Source organism: Ornithodoros turicata, unplaced genomic scaffold (genome assembly GCF_037126465.1).
Source record: "Ornithodoros turicata isolate Travis unplaced genomic scaffold, ASM3712646v1 ctg00000829.1, whole genome shotgun sequence".
NCBI lineage: Eukaryota > Metazoa > Arthropoda > Arachnida > Ixodida > Argasidae > Ornithodoros > Ornithodoros turicata.
In genome coordinates, this window is record NW_026999402.1 from 476407 (window position 1) to 502588 (window position 26182).

At 49.0% G+C, this 26182-nt stretch overlaps 1 protein-coding gene across 1 annotated transcript in view; it reads right to left on the reverse strand.

Annotated features, from left to right (window-relative positions):
- LOC135375114 (uncharacterized) overlaps positions 1–24318 on the reverse strand; it is a 47596-nt gene extending 23278 nt beyond the window's left edge. Inside the window, exons 1-4 of the mRNA XM_064607824.1 lie at positions 24273–24318; positions 10948–11051; positions 3003–3095; positions 1641–1725 (exon numbers count right to left, since the gene is read on the reverse strand). Coding sequence (XP_064463894.1) covers positions 1641–1725; positions 3003–3095; positions 10948–11051; positions 24273–24318 — 328 coding nt within the window. The remainder of the gene's footprint in view (positions 1–1640; positions 1726–3002; positions 3096–10947; positions 11052–24272) is intronic.
- Positions 24319–26182: the final 1864 nt, after the last annotated feature.

Here is a 26182-nt window from a genome sequence, read left to right on the forward strand (position 1 = left end):
TACCATTCCCCCGCTCGGCCGTTTCCTTCCACCCGACGCACGTTTCAGTCACGTGCATGTTGATATCGTAGGGCCGCTGCCTCCTAGCCAGGGCCGCTCGTACTTACTCACTTGTGTCGACAGGTTCACGCGCTGCCCTGAAGCTATTCCCATGTCTAATATGACGGCGGCGACCGTAGCAGAAGCTTTCGTCTCCGGCTGGGTCAGCCGTTTTGGAGTACCCTCTACTTTAACTACAGATCGCGGCCGACAGTTCGAGTCGGCGCTTTTCACTAACCTCCTTCACCTCCTCGGCTCAAGACGGATTCGTACGACTGCCTATCACCCTATGGCCAATGGTTTAGTCGAGAGATTTCATCACCAGCTCAAGGCCGCCTTCCGAGCCTCCCCGTTCGGTGAGCTGTGGACTGAGATGCTCCATCTCGTCCTACTGGGCATACGCTCGGCGCCCAAGGAGTACCTCGCATGTACGGTTTCCGAACTGGTTTACGGCACCACCCTGCGTCTCCCCGGCGATTTCTTTCCACCGACCGATCGAGCTCCGCCAGAATACACAACCTACGCCCTTGGCCTCCCCAGGACGCTGATGAACAATCTCTCTCCTACTCCGACCCGCGCTGCTCAACCTAAGTCTCCGTTCGTGCCTCCCGACCTCGATACTGCCACACATGTATTCCTACGGCACGACGCAGTGCGCAAGTCGTTGCAGCCCCCCCCCCCCGACGGCCCCGTCAGAGTTTTGTCACGCTCCGACAGCCACTTCACTGTACAGCTTCCCAATCGGCAAGAGCTTGCCGCCAAAGCCCGCCTGAAACCCGCTTATCTGGAGTCCGACATAACGCCTGCCCCTCCTGCACCTGCGTCGCTCAGCACAATGCAGGTCCCCCAAACTCACCTCGTAAAAGCGTGCAATGAAGAAGGCCGCCACTAGATACCCCACTGTTGCCGTTCCGGACCACTGCAGCGCGCTAAGTTTAGCGGCAAAATGTTTTTGTTGCTCCTGCGAATGAATCTAGTCTTTATATGTCCAAATAAAGCGCGTATAACAACTTTCTCTGTTGTGTTTCACTTTTTGGTCCGTTTTTAAACGTGTTGAGCGATCGGAAGGATCTAGTGCACGGCTGCGTGCATCACAAAGCGTACCAGGCGCCGCAGGCACTGCGGTCGTCCATTTGTCCTTCGGTGACTTGGCCTGGCTTGGATTGTGCTTCAACTGGATCTTTAGCGCGCTACAATCCACGCAAGCCAACGTCTGGTAACAATGGGGTATCTAAGGGCGGCCTCCGGCATTGCACGCATCGGGATAGGAACAAATACATGGGAAAATGGCGACCTTGGGGGACCTGGCACAATGCCTCCACCACGCCGTCCCAGCCCCGTAGACGCCATGTGCACTGTGCGCTTCCGCTTTCCCGAGAAGGGGGCCCATTGTAGCTGTGACGACGGCGACCGTGGTGCGCTCTGCCTTTCGCGCGCTGATATTCTTGGCGCCCTGTGTTGTCATCAGCGGGCCGTTTTCCCCGCAGCGCTCCAGAATGAAGTACGATGTCGCCCCAATACAAAGCACATGCTTGGACCCCATACCCAGTGGGGTAGTTGTCTTGATATTACAGCAATGCGAGCCAGGACTGTGCACTTACCTTTCATCGCGGCCAACTTTCTATACTCTGCGTCACTATAACATACACCTTTGTAGCACTTCCCATAAGCGGCTTGGCTAAAAACCTGAAATAAAATTAGAAAGCCAACAATGTTATATTGATCAAGACGATTGTACAGTCGACCCGCGTTTATACGGACGGCTCCGTTTCCTGTGAAAACGTCCGGATAGCGGGGGAACCAGATAAGTGAAACACGAAAATTCAGAGTGATCCTAAAATTACATTATTACTGACCATTGCACAGAAAACTATCCATTGTCATCTGTTTCATTCAAATACACGCATTCACTTCTTGCAAAACTTTGCTAATGGCATTAACTTGCGAAATATTGTTCTGTTTCTCGAAAGATACTAGTGGCGTTCTCAGTGCCGCCCGCGCATTTTCTACCGTCATAGCTGGTGCCCCCAACCCCGCTTTCATCATCAGATTCTTCTTGAACATTATCGGAAGCCCGACACTCGCGATGTCAGCATCAGTGATTGCAGCGCAAGGGTTCTGATTGACTGCTTAGTGGATTACTTTTGTGTAACGTGCAAAGTCGGAAAGGGAGAAAATTCTTCCTAGCATCACCCTATTTCTGTCAATAAAAGGGAGGCCACGAACAGGGCTCTCGACCCCGCTTGACTAGGTGTGGGCCAAGTGTCCTTCCTGGACAATGAGCGGATAACTGAAGCCTATTGCTGTACACCACGCGTACAATGGCGCGCTTCTCGTGCTGAAACGTGCGCCAAGCGGTTTCAGCTTCAGCTAGTACACATTTCACGTGGCCTTGATTGATGGGCACTGTTGTAGGGGGCCCTGTGCGGCATTGATCTCAACGCGACTGTCATGTGGAATAAAAAAATTTTTGTCAGCCAGTGCTATGTGTTCGTCGAGTCTTTTACTCTCTGCAGCACTGGGATTATTTATTGATAATTCGTTGCATCAGAACATTGCGTTTAATGTAACCAATGGCAGTTAAGCTAGTGCAGCATTCTCCATGATGCCGCGTAAGCGCACAAAAACATCAGAGGGCTATGTATGAAGCGCACGTATACACGACAGGACCCATGAACAGGATTTCTTTTTTTTTTTTTTGGCTGACTGTCTGGCGCCGTTCATGCGCGTCTTGAGGATCTGACTACGCTCCGCCAACGTCGAACTTTTTTAGGATGTTTCGAAAATGTTTTCATGACAAACGGTAGCGTAAGGAAAATAATTTCGGTGGCATACTGATTGCATTGTAGTGTCCCTTTAACAAATAAACGGTAGGATCTTGCTAAGTTACAGTCGTCGGAACCGAACTATTTATCGACTGGACCGAACGTTTATGCACTGCAAGAATGTTTCAAAATACGAACAAGGCATGGCTCTTGTTCCCACTCATAACGGTAGCACGAATAGTCCAAGTCTGGAACGCACGCGTGGGTGCAGGTAAGCAAGGATCCATTGTACTGTAAAAGAGAAAGCAGCGTGTAAACGAAGCGTGCAAACGAAGCGCGTAAACGAAGCGGTAGTACGCGCTCGTTCGAAATCGTATTTGACTGCCTGCGGCACAAGGAGATATACCCGCGCCGCCCATACACGGAGCGAACGTCGCCGATATGCAACGAAGGCTGACGGTGAGAAGCAACGGCGCCTACGACAGGCAAGTTGTATCCTTGTATTACACGAAGCGGTAGTATGCTGTCGTACATATTCGCACCCACACCATTACAAAACCGATTTGTAAGTGGTGCGCTGCAGTAGTGCTAGCGTTACTATGATTGCGTCGTAAACCGTATATAAAATCATGAGGCACTCGTTGTATCCGATGAGACGGGACATCGCAAGGGGCCACCGCCCGCAAAACAGGAGCTCCTCGACCGAAAACGGCGTTGTGCGGCAGCCGAACGTCGCCGATATGCAACGAAAGCCGACGGTGAGAAGCACCGGCGCCTGCAACAGGCAAATTGCATCCTTGCGTTCATAGTGAGCTGCGTCGTGAGTTGCGATGTGGCTATATCTGGCATCGTAACGAGTCTGCATACACGACGCTTCGCATATATATCGCAGAGAACCAGCGAAGTCGTTCCTGCAACATTTGTTTTGTTTTTTTTATGTGCATGCACTATGTTTTTGTCACCGCACAAGACGGGAATTGCGAACTTGGTCGCAAGATCAACATAGTGTTGCCCTACAACTTTTTTTCCACAATTGTTGTTGTTGTTGTTGCGACGGACATGGTGACACGGAACCAAGTCGGAATATACGAAAGCTCTACATGTAATCTTGTTCAAAATGTGTTCTAACAATGTGTGTATGTAATATTAACAGACAGTAGTAAGTACGGACCCAAGATGCCGAAAAAGCAGACGCCCACATCTGAAATTTAAATTTCTCAACCTTCGAGCATGGCACTACCTGAGTCAATGCTGAAATGATGGACGTTCGTTTTTGCATAACTGGGGGTCATAGAAGAAAGTACGTATATAGAAAGAGAGTAGAGAATGATAATCAATTTATTGTTGTTTATCAAACTTTTTTTTGTAGTTTATCAAAGTTTGTTATTTATTTATCAAAGTGTTCTGGGGCTGCCACTGACCATCGCCATCCCAACGCAGGCCATGGTGGTTGCACAGATTGACGACAGGTGGCTACTGAGTTGCAAAGTGTATATCATACCAGGTGTCACCACCGTTCTCCTTGTTGTGGCTTTCAGGGAAGACAAAAAAATAATATAGTAGCAATGGGCAAGCATTTCCACAAGAAAAGGCACTGGTGATCACATACACTCACTCCTGAACATGCAAGAGCATTGTAGGGTACCAGGGGAGACAAAAAAGAAGCCGAGGAAGGGGACGTGATGAAGGTAATGAAGGCCTACGACAGCGTCCTCCACAGCACCATCGTCACGACGCTTCAAGAAGCGGGAGTGGGCAACCGCCCGCTCTCGTGGATACAAGATTTCCTCTGCAACCGGTCCCTGTTTATTCGTACTGCCGACGGCGACACCGCTACCTTTGCCGTGCAGCGCGGCGTTCCGCAGGGCCGTGTGCTCAGTCCCCTCTTCTTTAATGTCATTATGGCCTCCCTCCCTTCGCGAATAAGTACTGATGTCAACGTTACGATCTACGCGGACGACATTTGCATTTGGACGTCATCCACCCGCCGGGACGCTATCCAACGCCGCCTACAAGGTGCTCTCAACACCGTCGAGTCCTACCTCTCCAACCGTGGTCTCTCCGTGTCCCAATGCAAAACGTCGGCCATCGCCTTCTCTCGCCGTTCCTTCCAGAATTACCCCTTTCCAGTTGCGGGAGCGCAGCTCAGCTTTGTCCGACAGTGCACATACCTAGGCATAACCATTGACGCAGGGCTATCGGGGTCGCAACATGTCAGGGCCCTGTCTTTCAAAGCCAACATCCTCGCAAATGTGCTGCGCCGCATCTCCGGCGCCTCCTGGTGCCCGTCGTACGTTGACCTCCGCCATGTGCGCAACTCACTCACGCTGGGCGCTCTCCGCTACAGCCTCCCGGTCCTGCACGTTGTTGGCCGTACAGGAGAGCGGGAACTCCTAAACATCCAGGCCCGTAGCCTCCGTATCTGTCTCGGCGTCCCAAGGACGTCCGAAACCTTCTCGGTCCTTGCAGAGGCGGGAGAACCCCCGGCCCCCATCCTCCGCGACAAGGAGACCCTCCGAACCTACGCGCGCTTCATCACACGGCACCGCGTGCATCATCTGCGAACGATACCGCAGAAGTACCCGGACTCTGCCTTCGGCGACGCCATTCGCAGACTCAACGGGCGCCTTCCGCCTGCACCGGCGGAGTCGTTCGCACCCCCTATGTGGACCTTCGACCGACCCACAACGATAACACACATCCCCGGTCTCCCTCGCAAGCATGACACACCCACGGGGGTCGCGCGGCAGCTCGCGTTGGAGCACATTTACTCGCTTCATGACCAGCGAGTACCCATATACACCGGTGGCTCGGTGAGACCAGGCGGGTCGGCAGCAGCCTTCTACGTGCCTCACGCCCACTGCAGCCGTGGGTTTAAACTCCCGTACGAGACTTCATCCACCAAAACCGAAATGATCGCCATTCATGAAGCCCTGAAGTTCATCTCGGCATCCGTTCCCGCACCATGGACCATCTTTACAGACAGCAAGGCGGCGCTAGAAGTGCTGTCATCATTCTCGATCCCCCTTGTTCAGGACATTGGCGCGCTCATCGTTCAGTGCCTCAGCCGTCTCGCCCGCGCGGGCCACAGCGTTTGGCTTCAGTGGGTGCCCGGTCACACAGGTCTCCCCGGCAACATCATCCGCCGACGCTGCTGCAAAGCAGGCCCACACCTCTGCACCATTGTTATCGGTCCCGCTATCACCCTCGTCATGCCGACTCCACATACGCCGAATGTGCGGCCAGCACACTCGCCTCTTCACTGAGAGCGCCGTCCCAGCCCGCACTTTCCTTCATTCCATCGATCCCAAGATGGAGCTCACCATCCCACTGAGCCTCTCTCGAAGGGAGAGCTCACTCCTTCACCGCTTACGACTCAACGTCGCTAAGACCCCATCGCGCCAGTTCCTCATGGGCAACATAGGTTCTTTACTCTTTACTCTCCCACCTTTACTCTTCAGCCAGAGCCGCACTTGAGCAACAGCTCACACACCTCGGCCTGCACCTCACGCTGCGGACCTTATCGGCCCCGTGCAGCGCGCCCGACAGTGCGTAGTAACCAGACTGCTCCTCCGTTACCTCGCTGCAACCGACCTACTGGTCGCCCTGTGAACCGGACTGTGCCCACCTGGGTACTCTCTGATTTATTTATTCATTTTTTGGGAATAGCAAGCCGACACCCTGTCTGGCTGACCTTTCCCGCGTTCCTCTTCTTTGTTATTATTAAACATATCCCTCCCCCAGGAAGGGGGCACGAGTCTCACTGGTTCGTAACCAGGGAACAGTGTACTTGCTGTATTCTTACAAGCATGTACATGCACTTCTCAGTGCAAGCTAGCCATTCAATATGCTGAAGATGTATGGGTGGTACTCAGGCCTAATTGCATGTTTGGACAATGGACTAACACTACTAAACGTTAACTCTTAAACAAGTGCAACAAATCCAGGCACTAATAATCACACACATCACCGAAAAGCCAAATCGCAGGCACCGGTTATTGGCAGAAGACCTAACCACTTTCATTTGCGTATACATCTCAGGCTTAATCATAAGCATGTGCATGTATGAACAGACTGCGACATACTCCTGATACGCACCCGTATCTATTGTTAATGCCAGACCTAATCATTTATATAAGAAAGAGGGGGCGTGTACTATTTCCCGTAGCCAATTTATATAGGCCAAGGCACTGGATAAAATAGTCTGATTGTTGTTGTTTTTCTGACTGAACTGACATGTGATGTATTTGTAACAGAATAGCAACAATCCCAGTTTGCACCCCAAGCATATAAGCATTCCATCTGGTTCGTATGTTCGCCATTGAAAAGTGAACTGTCTTGTGGATACGAGGACAGATCTAAAAAACAAATGTAGATTTACTACAGGTGAAGGGGGCCACTTAAATACAACAAAAAGGCTCTGCAGAAGACATTGCACTAGTGCACAATTTGATAAAAGGAAAGAACAAGACAGAGTCCTAGAGGTCACAACATCTTCATACAGATCCGAACTGTATTTGCAATACAAATTATTCATACAAAAGGTGGTATTTTTGTCTGTCTGTCCGACGCTAAGATGCGGTGCAGCCCCTGTCTTTGTGTTGTTCTTTCACATTTGTTCCATTTGAGACAACAGACTTCAGAGGATTCCTCCAGTCTTCTTTATTTTGTCTTTTCCCGTCGACCAGACACCCAGGACAATAAACCAAACATGACAGTTTCCAAGTATTAGTTGGAATGATGACGTGTGGATAGCGCCTTTATAGAGCACTTTCAAATAAAAAAACACAAAGAAGTGAGACCAAAAAACGAAATGCCTACCGCCGCGGGTATTGCTGGTAGTACGCGTGGTGCATGCATGACGAGTTCGAAACCGAAACGTCCGCCAGGGGTAGCGCTAAGACTGCACGAGAAGTATGTGTGAGATGAATACTCGAAGTGAGAGCACCGTAACTCAGTTCTCTGCAGAGCCGTTTATTGGGAAAGTTTTGCCATTTGTAGCAGCCTGTTTTGAAGTGCGTGACTTGACATCACAATGGACGCCACGACGAACAGTGCCACTACCTGGAGCAGAGTTACTGGGTTACTGAGTTACAGAGTTACTGTAATCTTCCCGTGTCTTTCAGTCCGCCTTTTGAAATGGGGGGCACAGCCTTGAAATCTCCACGTGCCTGCGCAGCACGCTTTTGTAGCAACCTGTGAACAACGTCAACGATGGACACGCGCCTGGAGCACCTGTTTCTCAGTTCCACGGGTGCGGCCATGGACATAAGCCACTGTCATCGCCTCTCCGTGGCATACCGTCGCCATCGGCGGTCGGGACTCATGTAGAGAAACACCACCTCCTCTGCACTTTGATTCCAGCCAGGTGGCCGCATGGACATCAGCTGCAAGTTACCATAGACACGGTGGTCCAGCGAAATGGTGGGTGCCCAAACTCCGTGATCTCCAGGAGCTAATCGCAGCGGCCCAAATCAGCAGTGCAGGAAAAAAGCTTGGGTGAAGTATGCTCTCAGCGCTGTAATTGCTCAGCATTGGGAGATTATGCGTTGGATGCGATGCACTAGATGTTCGATGCGGACCTGTTGAACAAACGCTTGAAAGCAATCCACTACATAGGGAGATTTTCTCCATTTTTTTCTCTTTTTCACTCACTCGCTCACATCAGAGAGGATCAGCTACAACCGGAGGAGAGCTAAAGCCCCGCACTACGCTCCTGGTAATCTATCTTGTTCTCTTATGACATAATCCAGAGTCGACGGAAGAATCTCGAAAGTTGAAAGAGTGTTACAAAGGCTCATATGTCATAACTGAGGCTTTGCCTTATGATCGCTACCGCATAGAGGACATCCCTGAGATACAGCGGACGACCCGCTGTTACAGCAACGTGGCGGCCGTGGGCAAACTCCGGCGGCATCATATTGCTCAGGCCAGTGACAACGAACTCGTTCCGTCCAAGAACTGTGAATCGGAAGATGACGACGTGGCTGTGCCTCGCCGTTCTTCGCGCTGCGAGAGAAAGCCAGAGCGGTATGATCTGTCTCCCGGGACGGTCGACAGTTAGGATGGCCGAGTATCACAGACCGGTTACTGGCGCCACTACAGCACGGCGGCGGCTGCAGAGCACTGCTTAGAAGAGCAAGAGAAGGAGAACGAAGGAAGACGGGTGTGGCAGCGGGCGGATTATATACAGTGCTGTAATGTATGCAGTATACAGTACTGTAATGTATGCGCGCTATGATTAAATCCAGTTATACTTTTTAGGTTGTCTTGAATAGACTGTCTGACTCACGATCTAACAGTACAGAGTGACTCGTGAATGCTGTAAGCAATACACTTAACACGATAAACCTGCATAACTTCCTTCGGCAATAAGAAGTAACCAAACTTGTCTTACCGCTGACCTGCGGGACATCGGAAGGACTCCAGACTTCCTGACGTGGCACGAACGATATATCTGCGCCCTTTGGAGATGCAGGGTTTCCCTGTCATGTTCGTCTTTCCGCTGTAGTGATGGTCAGCTGGATTTGCCATTCCGTTTTCACACTAGCTGTTCGCCACGATCGAAATCTGAAGCAGCGAAGTCCATCGAAAATAGCCGCTAGCATTTGCAAGCACAACGCTTATGGTCGGAGAGAGCATGCGTCGCCGGACAGACATGATGTCTCCTTCCATCGTTTTTTTTTTTTTTTGTTACTTCTCCATTCTACCGGCCGTTAGGATCCTTGAGCTTCAATCAAATGACTCTTGCCCAATCAACCCGAAGTAAAACTGGCGTCAATTCTCGAAGACGAATGAGCGTCCAAATATATACTCATATATCACGCAGCCAATTAGAGATCTTCAGATCAGCTGCGCCGGTGGCGACAATGTTTTTGAGGCTATGCGTTTCGCTTTAGAGCTGGCGGCTGGCATGGATGACAGGTCTGGCGCCACCGTGTGCTCGCATCTTCAGACGGCAAATGATTAAAGAATGGCAAAACTCCCCATATAAACGTCTCCTGTCCCCTGTTTGCATCTCTAGGAGACCGGTAACGCGTCACTGAACTCCGTTGTTGCGATGGTGAAGGTCGCGCTGCGCGTGGTGGCTGCACGGATGTCTGCGGGAAACAAAGATGAGAGTTTAGCTCTTCCTCCGTCGCCGCGATTGTGAGGTTTGTGAGCGGTATACTTACCTAGTTGTAGCTCTAGCATTCCACCGCGAGTGGCTAGGCCTTTTCTTCGTAGACCATGGTATGACTTCTTGTGTTAGCCATTTAGTTTCGTAGCAGTGTACGTTAGAGGTGAGAAGTCTGTCCTTGCGATTACCAGTGTCGGGATTTGTCGTACATGCTTGCACTTGTTCGCGATTCGGCCTGAGTAGTGTGCGAGATTACAAGTGGGTAAGCCTTTTCCTGATGACCAGTGCCCATCGTTAGGTGTTCCTGTGATGTATTTGTTTAAAAGTCTCCGAACTTGAACCTCGCTCGTTTAAGATGTCACACTTAGCAGTATTTGTGCCTGCCCGCACATGTTTGTTGTTTGGCCTTAGCACCGGCCGCACATCATAAACCGTTTCCCGATGGCGAGATGGCGCTGAGCAGTGTATGTACGTGATCTTGCATATTTAGAAGTGTGTGTACACGATTAGCCAGTGTCAATTCTTGTTGAAATTCTTGTTCCCCGATACTATTATGTTTTTTTTTCGCTGTCTCCCATGAAAGCCGCCACGAGGAGGTCTGTTGGACCACCTGGAGTGATACGTTGCCACTAAGTAGTCACCTCTCATTAATTTCTACAACCATCATGACTGGCAACAGTAGGTGGCTGCTCCGAACTGCTTTCTTCAAGATGACATCATTGATTTTCAGATAAATTGCTTATCGTCGTCCACTGTACTTCTGTTTACTTACTTTCCTATGCCCGGTTATGCCAAAGCAAACGCCCACCGGTTCAGCACTGACTCAGATAATGCAATGCTTTAAACTGAGGATTCAGATTTAAAATATGCTGAACCATGTTCACTTGCTTTTGGTGAATAGAGTGTTAGTACTTACTACATACAATACCGCACCCATTGTTAAGGCAGAAACAGGAACTCTTTCCTAATGTGCTACTATTAATTACTCTAATGGCAGAAAATAGGTGTGGAAGCTAAACTTACTCTGATGTGGTTGTACTCCGAGCACCCTCGAAACCAATCCGTGTCCACAGCGACACATGGAAGACGCACAAAAACCCAAAAACCGGCAGCAGCAGGAGCCGTTGCTGCAGAGAATAATGTCTAACTCAGTCGAGATTGAAAGACTGAGTCGGCGTTTGGCGTAAGAGTGCTCAAAGAGAAAACCTGCAACTCATCATGGCGTGAAACGCTTCTTTTTCGTTTCCGGCGTGACATTAATGAGTTTTAGGACATACGAAGGTGTTCACGATACCAGGTCCGAAAAACATGATAAGCCAATCAGTCTCCTTCTTTCCAGCGAGTGACATCACACTGCTAAACATAGATTGGTAAATATAACTTCTTTTATCGTGCCGTTTTCGTAGAATTGTTGCCATGTTCCCTGCTGGAAATAGAAGGCATGATCTCAATGAATTCTATCCGCAGTTAGAATGAAATTTAATGTGAAATATAGTTTGCCAATACGTCCAACGTGAGTAAGCGGATAATTTCTCATTCAGGCAGTGGGCAGTTTCAGGGCAGCTCCCTTCGCGACAAGGTGTTCCACCATGCTCTATGGCGAAGACAGCACCCAGGGAGTAAGGACTAAAACAGTTCAAGACCAATTCAAGGAATTTCATTGAGGAAAATAACGCATTCAAGGAATTGATCTAATGGATATCAATGGGGGAGAAACCCTGATTTCTAATTGATTTGGTGAAATATCCAACAAGTGTGAGTACCAACTGCACCAATACAAGAAAAGAGAAGCCAATTGAACGAATTGGACTATTGTGAACGAATGTGACACGATCATTTCCCAATTAAAGTAATAAGATTCTACACCTCTTCGGCGCGTGGGACATGCTCGCGCGATTTCAAATGTATTTCACTATACCCTCAAATCTACAGGCGCCATGGTAACTTAGTATTGCGTCTTTCACTTGAAGCTGTTGTTTTTGCAACCCATGAACTGCACGAAAGTGAAAGCGTTTCCGTCAGCCGCCAGCGAAATAATGAGTCGTGTTATGAAAGTGTCCTAGTGTGAGAATACGTGTTGCGTATGTGCAGCAAATCGCGCTTTGTCTTTACGATTTTTGCCGTGTTGACGTATGCGGTAGACGTTTAAGGCATTCCTGTTCTTTGTAAGCTTTTACCCTTGTAGCCATTATGAGTGCTGATGGAAAAATAGCAAGATGAAGTGCGGTCCCAGTAAACCACAAACGTCTGTTAGACGTACCAGAAATATGTGCAAACGTCTAAGACAGAAGTGAGCTTCTAATCAATATCTGTTATACGTACAGTTAGTACGTTTTAGACGGTGGAGGTCTATGGGACGTTCACTGTACCTATGTTCCAGACGTCCTCTGCGCATCCATTTACCAGGTGCAATGTACGAATAATGGATGGTACAACGTTGTGAGACGTTTACGAAACGTTGTTTTGGCAGTCAGTTTAATAGTAATTTTTACATGCTGCTAGAAAAAAAGCGAAACTATCTTGTGAGAACGTGAGAAATTGGAGAACAAGTAAAAGCAAGTTTTTCCATTGTTCGCGTCCTGGTGGTGATGGTGGTGAATGTCCCTCCTTGCCGTATTTGGCCACGCTTGAGCGGGCAACGTCTCGACTGTCACAGAAAAAAAAAAGTGGATGAGTGGAGACGGTGACAATGTTGGTGGCGAGGAGGAGTGGGAGGGGAACTAGGCGAAGGCCACCGCGGATGTGTCTCTAAAGGCACAGGAACAGGTTTGCTTCCTTAAAGGGAGGATCCGCAACGGTTGTGCCCAAAATTGAGTGAACGTTGGTTTCAGCAGAGACAACCCCCCAGATGCTGACAACAGCCTCCGTTTCCAATAAACGTGCGCGCATAATTTATAAACAGCAAAAACGATAAAGCGAAACCGAAACTATGAGAGAAGGCGGTGGCATCGGAATCGAGAAGTGCTTCGCCGTGACGTCAGTCGCGAGATTCGTCTGCTGTGATTCCCATGTGTTGTATTGCATTGAAGACGCAAGAAAGCAAGTTACGCTTAACGTGCAATCATGGGAAACCGACTCTGCATCAGAATACAGCTCCACGGGACATTCTGATGAGGAGAATGACTTTACGGTCACCATAAACCACGACGACTCGCCGTTTTCGACAGACCCTGTACCAGTGCGCGCGTCCCTTGAAACCGAGGCCTCGGACGCATACACTGAAGACTGCCGAACTCAAAGTAACGAATGGTGAGTTTCTAATAGCTTGTCGCACGTTCTTATATCTGTGCCATGGGTGCACGCGTAATATGAAACATGTTGCAGGTGCACGTGCGGTCGGTGCCGCCCGCAGGAAACAGACGAATTCGTTTGCTACAGAGAGCTCGACGCGGTGGCAGCAGTATGTGATGACGAGTGCGTGGACTGCATAACGGTGCACGACCTCTTCCAACGCATGTGCTTGCACAGGAGGCAGCTTCAGGTGCGCAGCAGGTTCCTACGGAACGAGCGTCCGTTTTACATGGAACGCGGCTCTAGTGCCGACACCAACAGGTATTCAGCCTCACCTTTGACCTGGTAATGTCCACGTCCTGAAGTGCCTTTGCACATTGATCATGTCCTGCAGGGGCAGCGGAATGTGCTGACCGCGCGGGCTCAGGACTGTGGTCGCCCCCCCCCCCCCCCCATCCACCTCAATCCCCGTACGCTGGCATCGTGAACAGTTCAACTGTTCAAAGTGAACAGTTATGCCTGCCTAGTTTATGTAAAATATTTGTGAATGCAAGGTGGTCGTTTTCGATTTTTCTGTAATTTATTCCAACTTCATTTGGTTTCAGACATGAAGCTTTATTTTTAAATTGTTTTTGTATCTTGTTGCATTTTAAGTCCAAGATGTAGCTTACAGTCCTGTTTATTATCTATACTGGTTTCGGCAACTTCACATTTTTAGTGCCCTGATATTTTATTTTTCTATAGTCAAAATGAATTTGTAATCTTGTTGAGTGAAGCTGAATCTTGAGACATATGATTGGGGGTTCTGTACCTTTAAACACAATATAGCGACTACACCCCTGTTAGTCAGGCTGTATCTCCTGTGGGAACAAGTTTTGCTGTCCCCACCCCCTCTTCCGCTACCACTGAAAGACAGCCAAGGCAACTATTCTTTGGCTTCCCTCCGCTGGAGTTGTACCGCCGAAGAGGATATCCTTCGCAGTTCAGGTGCTGTTGGCGAGATTAGGGACGTGTTTCAGCCTGTGTTGCAGGAGAGCGGTGCACTGTAGAAGAATGTGGTCAACACTCTCTTGGCTACAGGTTACAGCTCGGGCACAGCGGGGAAGCTGCAAGATTGAAGTTGTGCAGCCAGCTGAATGTGTGCGCGGTGCCCGTGCGAAGGCGATGCATTACGGTGGCTGTTGCGCGGTCGAGAGCTCTCGAGGGAAGAGGATGGCGTGCATAACATGAAGTGGGCCAGTGGGTCGCAAGTCTAGATGCGACGACTTGCCTGATAAAGTCCTTGTCAGGGCGATCTGTGGGGACTGGGAAGAATCGTGCCGGTGAGGAGTGGGCGAGGTTGGCTAGCCTGTCTGCCTCCTCCTTGCCTGGTAGTCCTACATGGGAAGGCACTCATTGCAGCTCGACTGTCAGTCCTTGTTCAGAGGCTCGACGTAGAGCGGCATGGATGGACCGGGATAGGATATCTGAGTTGTCAAGGTCCATGATGCGATAGAGGGCTGCTGTGGAGTCAGTCAGAAGGACGGTTTTGCTTCTCCAGTGTTGGTGGCTGCGACAGACGCGTGGACAATGGCGCACAGCTCGGCGGTGGTGGAGGAAGGAGAGGGGGTTCGAAGGCGAGCGTTCCACCATTGGCTTTTGTCTGCGATGAAATAGACGCTCGACGCTGACTTCGCCGTGATGAATCCGTCGGTGTAAATGCAGAGATTATGTGGATATGTTTAGGCTATGTAGTCCAAGGAAGTGCGACAGGCTGCGGCCGGCGCAATTGCTTTCTTAGACCGGAGTCCGCAGATGGTTGTGGAAGCTTCTGGAAAGAATTCAGTCCGCAGTGAGGTGAGGGGGGGTGAGGGAGTGTTGCGAGGAAGCTTATTCGCTAGTTCCTGCCTATTCGCTAGAGTCTGCCAGTTCGGGTGGAGCGGCTGCGGGAAATTCATCTTCCCCGCGCCAGGCCTGGAATACTGACGGCCGTCCTCGTCACCGAAGGTTCTTGGGCGGAACGACTTTCAAAAACTCGCGGCCTCGTGCGCTTTCTTCAAGAAACGGGCCTAGCGGAGAGACCACTCTAGTGCACCTCTCACCTACAGTGTGCTTCCGTCCCATCAGTATCGGTCATCCTGTCTCTACATCACTTTGAAGTCCTCAACTCCCCTCTCCCACTTTCTTTTTTTTTTTTGCTATAGCCGTGACGATGCCCACTTGAGTGCGGCCAACAACGGCAAGCTACCTCGACCCGCCCCCCCTTTTGGGTGGAGCGGCATTTCCTGAATTAGGAGAAGTTAGTTAGAACAAAGTAGGAGCAGTGTCTGCTCGATGTATGCGAGCAAGATTGGAGAGGGCAGCTTCCTCGGCGTGAAGATGGAGAGGGAGGTCGTCACCTTCGACAAGCGTTTAGTCAATCCCAGAGGCTTTGGGAAGGTCTAGTGCTATGCGCAGCCCCTGGCGGTGTAGCCTATCAAGCAGCTGCATCCCCGACGTAGATGGTTCAATGTAAGGGAGGGCGTACTTCAGGCGACCGACAATGAGGGCTTTGTAGAGTACCAGCATGCTCGTGGGGTGGTTGCCCCACGATTGCCGCAGAGGTGCTTCAGAATTATAATAAGACACCGGCAGGTGGCAGCCAAGGAGTTAACCTGTTGTGCCCACTGTAGACGAGAATCAAAAGTTATACCGAGATAGCGGGCGTGTTTGGCTATGGCAACTGGCTTGTTATCGAGGGAGAGCTTGGGGAATGAGTTGCCGATGTGTTTGCTGGGAGCGGCACAGAGCAAGGTAGATGTCTTGCTGGTCGATAGTTCTAGACCCTTCGAGGACAGTGGGGCTGTAGGTGATGCAGCGGTATTTGAGCGGAACGTTGAAGGGCCGGCTTCTGGCGACCTTGAAAACGTATACAAATATCCTCTGCGTAGATTAGAAAATTTGAGGAGCAGGGTGAAGCATGTGCATTCATGTTAATGTCGGAGAGAGACAGGTTGAATAGCAGGGGCGAAAGGACACCGCCTTGGGGAACACCGCGAAGGAGGAGCCTGGCCGTGCTAGTGACGCCTTCCATTACTACTGCCATGGTGCGATGCGACAGGTAGTCTCGTATGCATGCATCTAACCGTGCGGTGATGCCGTGCTTTGTCAGAATGCAAAGTGTGCTTTGTCATGATTGGTGTGAGACGTGATCGAATACCTGTTTAACGTCCACGAAGAGGACGACAGAAATACACCCCTTTGCTGTAGTCTGCTGTATGCCAGCTGGGATAGAGGTGAGCCTGTGGTGCACCAGCCGTTCGAACACGTTCCCCACACAGGAGAGGAGAGTCATGGGCCTGAAGTTGGTGATGCTGGTGGTCGGCTTGCCACGTTTCGGGATGGGAATGATCTTGCCCTGTTTCCAATCGTGCGGAATGGCTCCAGACATCCAGATGTTGTTGTAGACATCTAACAGTTTCATGAGGGCTGTGCGGTCTAGATTTTGAAGCATCGTGCAACTAATTACATCGCTGCCGCTAAAACTGGAGCGTCGGCAGTTTTTCAGTGCTTGGCATAGTTCGTTGAAAGTGAGGAGCTCACCTTCAGGTCCGAGCGGGACCATCGTAGTTGCACGAGATACAGTGGGGAAACTGTCGGGGAAGGGCACGATTGAGAGGGTGTCAGCGATTGACTCCACAAGTCCGACAAGCGTTTGATTGGAGGAAAGGGCCAAGGACGCCCGTCTCCACACTGTTAGTGTACCTTCGATTGACTTGACAAATTTTGGACGACGGCGTTGCGGAGTCAGGGAGGAAACGAAGGTGCGCCACTGATGTCGCCTAAGACGAACGACGTGCCTGCGGAATGCAGCAGAGATCTTTTTGTGGGTGACGATGTCATGTGGGAAGCCGGTGCGCTGGGCCTTTCTCTGGGCTCTACGCCTAGCAGCCCATACACGAAGCAGCTTGAGATCGGGGCGTGGTTGCTTCGGTGATACTGTGGCTCCCTTGGTGCAGAGCTCTGCTCCCAATTTGATGGACTCGAGAATGTCGCACGTTTCGCACAGGAGTGTGGTGTGTTTGCGGAGGCGGACTTGGCGGAGCTGTTGGCCAGTGGAGTGTGGTGGAAGCCTCTTTATCGGGTAGTGATCCGATGACCAAGTGTCTGGCTGTGTTACCCATTGGAGAGCGAAGCAAGGGGTACACAGTGTAAAGTCGATTGCACTGTGATAGCTGGGGGGCCTATGAAAAGTGGAGCTGCCATCATTCATGAGGACAAGGTTAGTCGAATCCAGCCAGTGGACGAATTTGATTCCGTTGTGGCAGTTTTTTGCATTGCCCCAAAGCGTGTGCTTGGCATTCAAGTCGTCACCGAGGATGGAAGGTCCGGAGCAGACCAGAAGGTCTTGGTCAGAAACGTCTGCTGGGAACGTCTTGTGGACCCAGCGATAGAAAAAGATCACCGTGACTTCTCGCCGTTTCGTCTGTAGCTTGCACGCGGCGAACTCGGCATCCGGGGAGCACAGGTGAGCGACGTCGATGTGCGAGTGTACGATGTCCGTTCGAACGAACACAGAGGCGCGTGGACGGCCGTCGGGTAGGCTGGACGTTGAATGATAAGCAGCATAGAGCGAAAGTGTGAGTTGAGAGTCGATGAGGCTCTCTTGGATGAGCAGGGCGTCGTAGCTGTGCTGTGCGATTTCCAGATGTAAGTCATGGGTCTTGTTCGATAGACTGCGAGCGTTCCATTGTAGTAGGAGTGGGAGAAGAGGCTTGGAATGTAGTTCTGTTGCGGTAGCCTGGGATGGCGGTGATGCTGAGGGGAGTTGTCATTGTGCTGCAGATGCGGTATCGCTCATTGTGGTTTGCGGGGTTCAGTGGTGAGAGCATTGCCTCACGAGATGAAGTGGCCGGCTGCTTATTTTTCAAACAGGCCTAAGAGTGTGGTTTCCAGGGGGAGAACTACTGATAGTATAGAGTGATGACCGACAGGTAACCAAGTACATTCCACAAGTGCCTTAAGCACGGTGAAGGCAATATGGATGAAGTTTCTGATTGTTCTGAACTTGGACTCCAGGTCGCGAGGAGCAGAAAGCGATGGACCATCAGTCGCTCGCGGGGACTTGGGAGCAGCATCCCTGCTCTTCGTGCTTGAAGGTGCAGACGTTGGAGGTCTCAAAGCAACACAGTTGGGGGGCGATCTTAGTTGAGTTGATGAATGATGGGATGATTCCTGGTTGACCTTCTCAGGTCTCTGCTTGCCACGCGCGGCGTTGGAGTTGGAGAAGCCTGGTGTAGTACTGGTTCCCGTATTTCGGGTGTTGTCAGACGTGTCAGCAATGGGGCCAGTTGTTGTAGGGGACTGACTCATGATCTCGTTTGAGATAGTTTCACTGTATGTCTTACACGGAGCACGTTTTGAGCTGTGCGCGTGTTTACCTTGTGCTTGAGGCTGTATGTCACAGAAGCTATTTCTCGTTGCTTGACTGGGCGATTCTTGTCCAGCGCTGAGTGGTTGCTGCCGCAATTGATGCACTTCACACCGCTTTTGCGAGGGCACTCGTTGGCACTGTGGATGTCGGAACAAATCAAGCACGTAATTTCTCGCTCACAGGCGGAGCTTGAGTGACCAAAACGGCAGCATCTGTGACACTGTAAAGGTTTGGCCTTGCAGGCCTTCACTGGGAACTTTATGGTGCCAATATAGACGTAATTTGACAGAGGGCCGTTGGAGAAGGTGATTTTGAGGGATTTGCCGTTTTTTCCAAGTCCTCTACTGGGATGGAGGAGCACAGAAAGTTGCTGATTCCAGCATCGGTAAGCGAGGTATCAGAGACACGTATCACCCCTATCGGTGATGCTGGATGGAAGGCAGTAACCTTGATGGTGCACAGGCGTGTGAGAGATAAGAGCCTGTTGATGCCGGCGGCTGTTTTGCAGTCGACGGCTATGTTTGTTTGAGGGTTTGTCGCTTTTGCAGGGTTGATTCGAACTTCTGTACCTCACCCAGTGTTTCCGAGTTGAGAAATTCCTCGAGCTTTTTCACAGGGTGCGTTGGGACGTTGTCACCTTGCACAGTAGAGAAGAACAGCATCGTCAGGCAGCTTGCCACTGTCGCAGAGTGCGCACTGTTCACAGTTGCGGTGCTGGTCTCGCTGTCGCGACGTTCAGCATGACGCTTACGTTTGAGTTGGTGGCACGAGAGCTGGAAGCCGGCGTCGTCGGTGGTAATCTTGAACGCGCCGTCAGCCACGAGGGAGCCGTCGTCGCAGAGAGAGTCAGGAGTGTCGCGGTCCCAAGGCGGGACAGGACCGTTGCCGAGTGGCTCAGTGATGCCTGGCGAAAATGCTTTTTCAATGGGGGCTGGGGACAGCAGTTGACCTCCTGAGCAGTGGAGCAAGTAGCGTAGGTATTGCCAGGGCGAGCCCACACAAGTGGCGAAAGGCGAAAAGTGTGCAGGTGCACGGTGAAAGTACACGTAACGCTGAAGATAGCATGCCAGCTTGGCTTTGAAGGGAGCGAAAGCAGAATCAGCGGTTCACATCAGGCACGAGATTGCGAATGTGTTCACGTCCTGCTCTCTGCACTTTTCCTACGTCGCACTCTTCCACCAACGCAGGAAACCTACCAGTTTGACAGCTTCACTCAACAGGTAACCTCATCATAGACAATAGCCTGAATTCCGTACACAATATTTGTCACAAAAGGAATGTCAGAAATGTTAGCAGGTAGTTTGACTGATTGCAGACGTACGTGCTAATTAAAAAAAAAAACGCATCCTCTTCACAGTTACAAACCGTTTTCGGCCCCCGCTACACTGAACAAACATCCCGCGACTATTTGTATTTTAGTACATGTTCCATCCAGCACTCCAATAGAGGCTACCGAGAAATGCCCAGACTGTATTGTGTGAGGTACGGGCACGGATACGGCATTTGCGCTATTCATGCACACAAAACAGCCGAAGAAGTAAATTTGCAATCCGATCTATATTGTCGCATGTTATCCGGCCGGAACGTTCACAGGACGTATATTAGACGTCATAATGCCTCACAAACACGTCCACTGGATGTGACAAATGTCCAGCTGGTACGTCCAGAGGACATTCATTTATACAGTTAGGGAAGTGCTTCGTACGATCCATAGTACATCCATTGCATGTAATGTGGACATGCCTGGATGTCTACTAGACATCCCAAATGTCCACTGTGTACCATTCTCCAGATGTCCACTGGACGTTTTTCGTTTGCCGGGGTGGTATTGTTATCGACCGTTCTGTGTGCAACGCTCTGTAATATGCAGGGTGTTTATTTTTATCAGTTACAAAATTCTTATTAAAAGGCTAACAGAGCAAAATGAAGTGAAATTTGATCATTGTGAAAATGAATCATGAAAAAAGTGATCATTCTCTCAAGTACCCAGGCAGCACCAACCCTCGGGAAAAGAATGGGGACGTAATGGGGGCTTCGGCTCCTGAACGGGCGATAGTGCCCGACTGGTTCCCAGAGGTGTGGGAACTGAGGAGGTAGAACATAGGAGAAGATAAGGTAGTCCCCCGACGGTGACCTGATCATTACCCGATCTAGTCTCCTTTTGGTCATGTAAACAATAATATAGGGTCGCTCCCCGATGCTGCTCTGATCATTTCCCGGTCTGGACTGACCTTGGTCATGTGACCAAAATATAGGATCGCTCCCCGATGCTGATCTGATCACTTCACGATAATCAGTCACATGACCGGGGCGCAGCAACGGATTTCTCTTCCCAGACTGTCAGGAGCCGAGTGATGCAATCACGTAACCGACAGTTTCGAATCTGGCCAATGATGTTCCTCGATCACCCAGCCGTGTTTGCACTGTCGGAGTCCCCGTCGCTCTCGCTGCGAGAAACGAATGTATCCGGCTGTGCTCCCGAAACTTTCGAGGAATTCCAACATTTTTAAGCGATTCATCGAGTAGTAACTGCTATTTCTTTTTGTGGTATTCCTCGCATTGATAAACGTTACTCATAGATGCTTTTCAACATGAGTGACACCGTTCTAGAAGGCTTCTCTCGAAACTTAGCAGCGCAGCATCGCATAGTTTGTTTCGATTTCAGTGATTCATTGTGGTTTATGCGTGGCTTTTCGGATAATGGACTCCGTTTTGGTGAAAATATGGTTCAGTAAAGTGTGGAATCGTATGTATTGTGTATTTGACATCAAACGAAATATAACCATTTCTCAGGACGACTGCGTGCTGCAGCTGTGCTTTCCATCACCTGTCTGCGTACAAAATTGGAATGCTGGAGGACTTCAGCTCAAGGTTCGTTTTTGTAGTCATTCTAAATAAAAAGAAGAGAAAAGGGAACCTCCGAAGTGAATAAATTATTCCGCTTTAATCCGTTTGCGTAATGTGATCGACGCATGACATGTCAATTTGTTTGAAACTGTGAGTGAATGAAACCTATCCTGATCTTTCAGATTCTTTCTTTTCTTCTTTCTTTTTGATGCAGATTTTTTTCAAACCAGATGGAAGTTCAAACATCGCGCCATGTCCTGACAAAATATAAATAATATCAAAAGGGGCCTTTTTGAGAAACGGACGCGCAAAATCCCTGTTTTTTTCGAACTATGCCTAAACATTTGCCTATTTCAGCATATGCCTGTAAGAGATATACGCACGATAGATATATCAGATGAAGGAGCATTAAACCCTAAGAGAGCTGATACCAAGTATGGCAATCTGTCATCTATAGTCAGAGAAATCACGCGTCGAAATTAGGACAAAACTGCGTGAGAGAGCATGTTAGCAATTTTTCATAGCACGCAGCGTTGCACCTGCGCGCCAAAATTTGCGCTCTGACCGCTGGCCTGTAGGTATACTAAAGCACACAAAAAAAATCGCTACAATATCTTTTAACACCCGGGAGATATACGCTTGCAAAGACGGCAAAACTGAAACATTCGAATTCAGGGCCAGATTTCCTATAGAAATTATTAATTTTACAGCTGCTGACCATAATATACTATGAGCTTATAATATACAAGGTAGGATTCAAAAGTTCCGGGAGTGAGCCTATAACTTTTTTTTTCCAATAGAGTGATAACAATAACGTTTCTGTGTTACCACGTTCTCCCCCTCTTCTAAAAGTCGGTTGACCCAAATCACGTGGTCGGTGGCTCGCCACGGCGTCGTATTTTGTAGGCGGGTGCATTTAGTAACCGGCGATTGAAAGAAATGGCGTTTGTTGATCAGAGCGTTGGCCCTCCGTAGACTTCCCCCACCGCTGAAAACTTCACTTTCTTGAATTTCGCTGACTTTCTTGCGAAAACGAAACCAACGGCTTTGCTACATCCTCCTTACTCCCGTGATTTGGTCCCCCGAAAATTTTGGGGTAATTTCCTGAACTGGCAAGTCGCTTGCAGGGTCCTCGATTTCAATCTGCAGTTGAAGTTAAAAGTGCATCGGAGGCTGAATTAAGGGACATGGCTAAAAATGGATTCCAGAAACGTTTCATTGAGCTTTAGAAGCGGTGGCAAAAGTGTGTTGTTGCGCAAGGGCCTTATTACGAAGGAGAACGTGTTTCAGCAATTTCATTTATATTCCTTTTTAAGTTATAGACTCAGTCAGGGAACTTTTGAATCCTACCTCTTAAGAGATACTGAAAACCTAGGAAGTCGATGGGACCTTCCTGACTGAACGACGTGAAACCGGCCTGTAACTAAATTTCAAACGCAGTTACACGTAATAAAACGTAATTCAAAATTGACGTGAAGTTCCTAAGCGACTTGAGAAACGTAACAAGTTGCCTTCAAGTTACTTGCTACTCAATATATACTTTTTAGTTCTTGACCTGTCTATGTGGTTAATTCAGACCTTGATGAAACAATGTGCGATTCAAGACGTTTCAAAATATTCTTTATATACGAAAACGATATCAATATCTGCTACGACGAAAGAACCCTACATTTATAGGATTCTTTAGGGAGGGATTTGATGATTTTCGTATCATAATAATGTACATGAAAGGAGCACAAAGCAATTAAGTTTATGCTCTGTGAGTTGTGCCCTACGCACATATCGTAGAATTGTGCCAAGTTCTAACCCTACTACACAATTGCTTTCTATCATCATGAATACACTGCTTGTCGTTAAGATGCGCGACACCTGAGCTTCCTAATGCACGGCTAAAACATAATTTGTAACGTTCACCGCGTAACAACAAGGGAGTTAGATGCGCAGTGCGCGTGTCATCTCTCATCTCAAGGCATGGGGGCAGGACTCAGCCTGCGATGTTTGTAGACGAGAATCGAACAGAAAGAACTTTGACCCTTCTCCAAGTTACTCTGACAACTTACCCCCCACCCCCCCCCCACCCACAAAACAAGAGAGAGAGAGAGAGAGAGAGAGAAATGAACGAACCCCTCAAGAAGTTACTGGAGCTCAAAAGCAAAGAGCTAAGCAAAAAGTTATGAAAATAGCTAAGCTGAGTAGCTTAGTTACCGAGTTACTGGTAACGAGTTATCCCCAACAACATAGAACACATCAACTACTTGAGAATCCGTATTCCATGTGTATTAATCGTTCCACCCTCTTCAAGAAAATAGAAGAGAAGATTTGTGCACCTTTGCTAATACAGGGGCAATATACATAGAATTCGAGAACCATTACCTTCACGTGCAACACTCAGTGCCTGAAGGTCTGGGAAGAGAAATCCGTCATGTGACTCCGCCGCACCCTGGTCATGTGACTGATTATCGTGAGGTGATCAGATCAGCATTGGGGGGCGATCCTATATTATTGTTTACATGACCAAAAGCAGACCAGACTGGGAAATGATCAGGGCACCATTGGGGGATGACCTTATCTTCTCTTGCGCTCTACATCCTCCGTTCCCCCACCGCTGGGGTCCAGTCGGGCACTATCGCCCGTTCATGACCCGAAACCCCGATTGCGTTCCCATTCTATTCCTCGAGGGTTTGTGCTGCCTGGGTTGAGAGTAAACACTGACTAGGCCAGCGTAAAGATGACATCATTGTGTAGCTGGCCGGGGACAGATTTTACACATAACTTGGTCAATTACTTTGGCGCAAAAGAAGTAGGTACTTGCTCATTACGAGCAAAGGTTTAAAAATTTGAAAGGAACACCGGTGACACTGTGAGAGGTTATACTTACCGAACCAGAAGAATGTGAGGAAGGCCAGCCAACCTTTGACGAACATCATATCTTTTTTTCTTGCTTCTACTACGTGAGTAACATGAAGTATTGCGTTAATAATGGGGTTACAGATTATGTTATCAAGCACTGCACTCCACGAACACCTGTGCAAACAAGTAAAACAGGAAACGCATAGTCTGACATTATGTTGCGTTCGTGATGTACATTGTACGTGAGTGGGTCATCGCTCACGCAGTTTTTTTGCTTGTCTCTGTGCAATGAATACACAAGTTTCTGGGAAGCGAAGCAACATCCGTTGAGGTGGGCTACGTTGCGCCTTTAACTACTGCAGGAGTAACTATCAAATTATGAGAATGTGTTGCTCGAATCCTTCCTGCGTTTTGTTATGACTTTTCTTACTAGTTGATTTGTTTACCATGACTCACTGACAGTATGTGAATCTGACTTGTGACATTCTACTTGAAGCGGAAGACTGCATGTATGATGAGAAGCGCAATATGCGCATAAATGCGCACCATATTCTCACAAGTGTATGAGGCCCTCCGTGAACCGTCGTGTCACGACTGTGTATCGTGCATTATCAATATTGGTGTTATGATTCCCGATCCGTTTATGCTAACCGTTGCAGTACGGACGAAAAAAAAATGTGTCTTTTCAGAGTTGCTGCAGAGCAACACTTTCATTTAACATAGAAAGGTAGAAGATCTAATGAGCCGACGAGGAAATGCTCAGTCAATAACGTGATAGAAATATAGCACTCAGTGAATGCGGCCGCTTCGCGCGAAAATTTGCAGGGTCGCGACGACGCAGGGAACTTACAGACTTTAATGCAGAACACTGGAACTTTTTACGGCTACGCTTCTATACCTGTAGTATTAGAATCCCGGAATGCATTTGGATCAGCGAAGTAGATAGAGATACATAAAGCCCCAAAGTTGAGCGAGAGGACGAAAATTTAGCCAAGCCTCAACGAGCTAGACTCCCGCCCCTCTTTCTCACGAAATTGCTTGGTCCCTGGCCGCGTCCAGCACACTAACGCTCTGCCCTCAAGGCTCTCTTCACCTTTCTGGACATCCCAGGACTAAGAGCCTTATTGTGAAGGGGATCATTATTTTATTTCCTGCATTCCCACCAGCACTGGGGTGGAGTATCGCCCCCGGTGATGAAACTCGCCCGCCATCATCCCGTTATAAACTTGTTGCTGTTTTAGCCCAGCGCGCCGCCGCACGGAACGAAATGATTTCAATGTGCAAGCCTTCCACCGTGTTACCTCCTTGACTGTTTTATTAAAATCCGAGAAATCGGCTTATGGGTCGATGTATATGTCTGAAATACCAGAATTGGAGATGACGGCCGCTCCACGGAAAATTTGAGGAAGTGCGTCGACGTAAGGAAGCTACATATTTCAATGCAGAATCGGGAGATTTTTTTGCGATGGTACTTCTATACCTGTAGCGTTCGAATACCAGAGTGCATCTGGATAAGCGAAATACATTGGGATATATAAGACCCGAGGATACACTCTTAACTTGGTACCCTTTAGTAAAGGGTAAAAAATCGCAATATTTTACCCTCTATTTCAGAAGCTACCAGGTACCCTCTGAGCAGTACCTTTTATAAAAGTTACAAGGAAACCCACTAATTAGAGGTTACGGCTTTCAATCCAGCACCTGCCCGGTAAAGGTTACGCCAACGTGCGGCTTTTTATACAGGATGTTCATTTTTATTCGCAACAGAGTAGCGCTCATTCGGCAGGTGGGTTATGTGAATTTTTGCTAATTAATCGATCCGTAGTTACAAACACATGCGTCAGGAAATGTCGGAAATGTTTGTAACTACGGATGGGTTAATTTGCGAAAATTAACATAACCCACGTGTCAAATGAGCGCTGGTGTGATACGAATAAA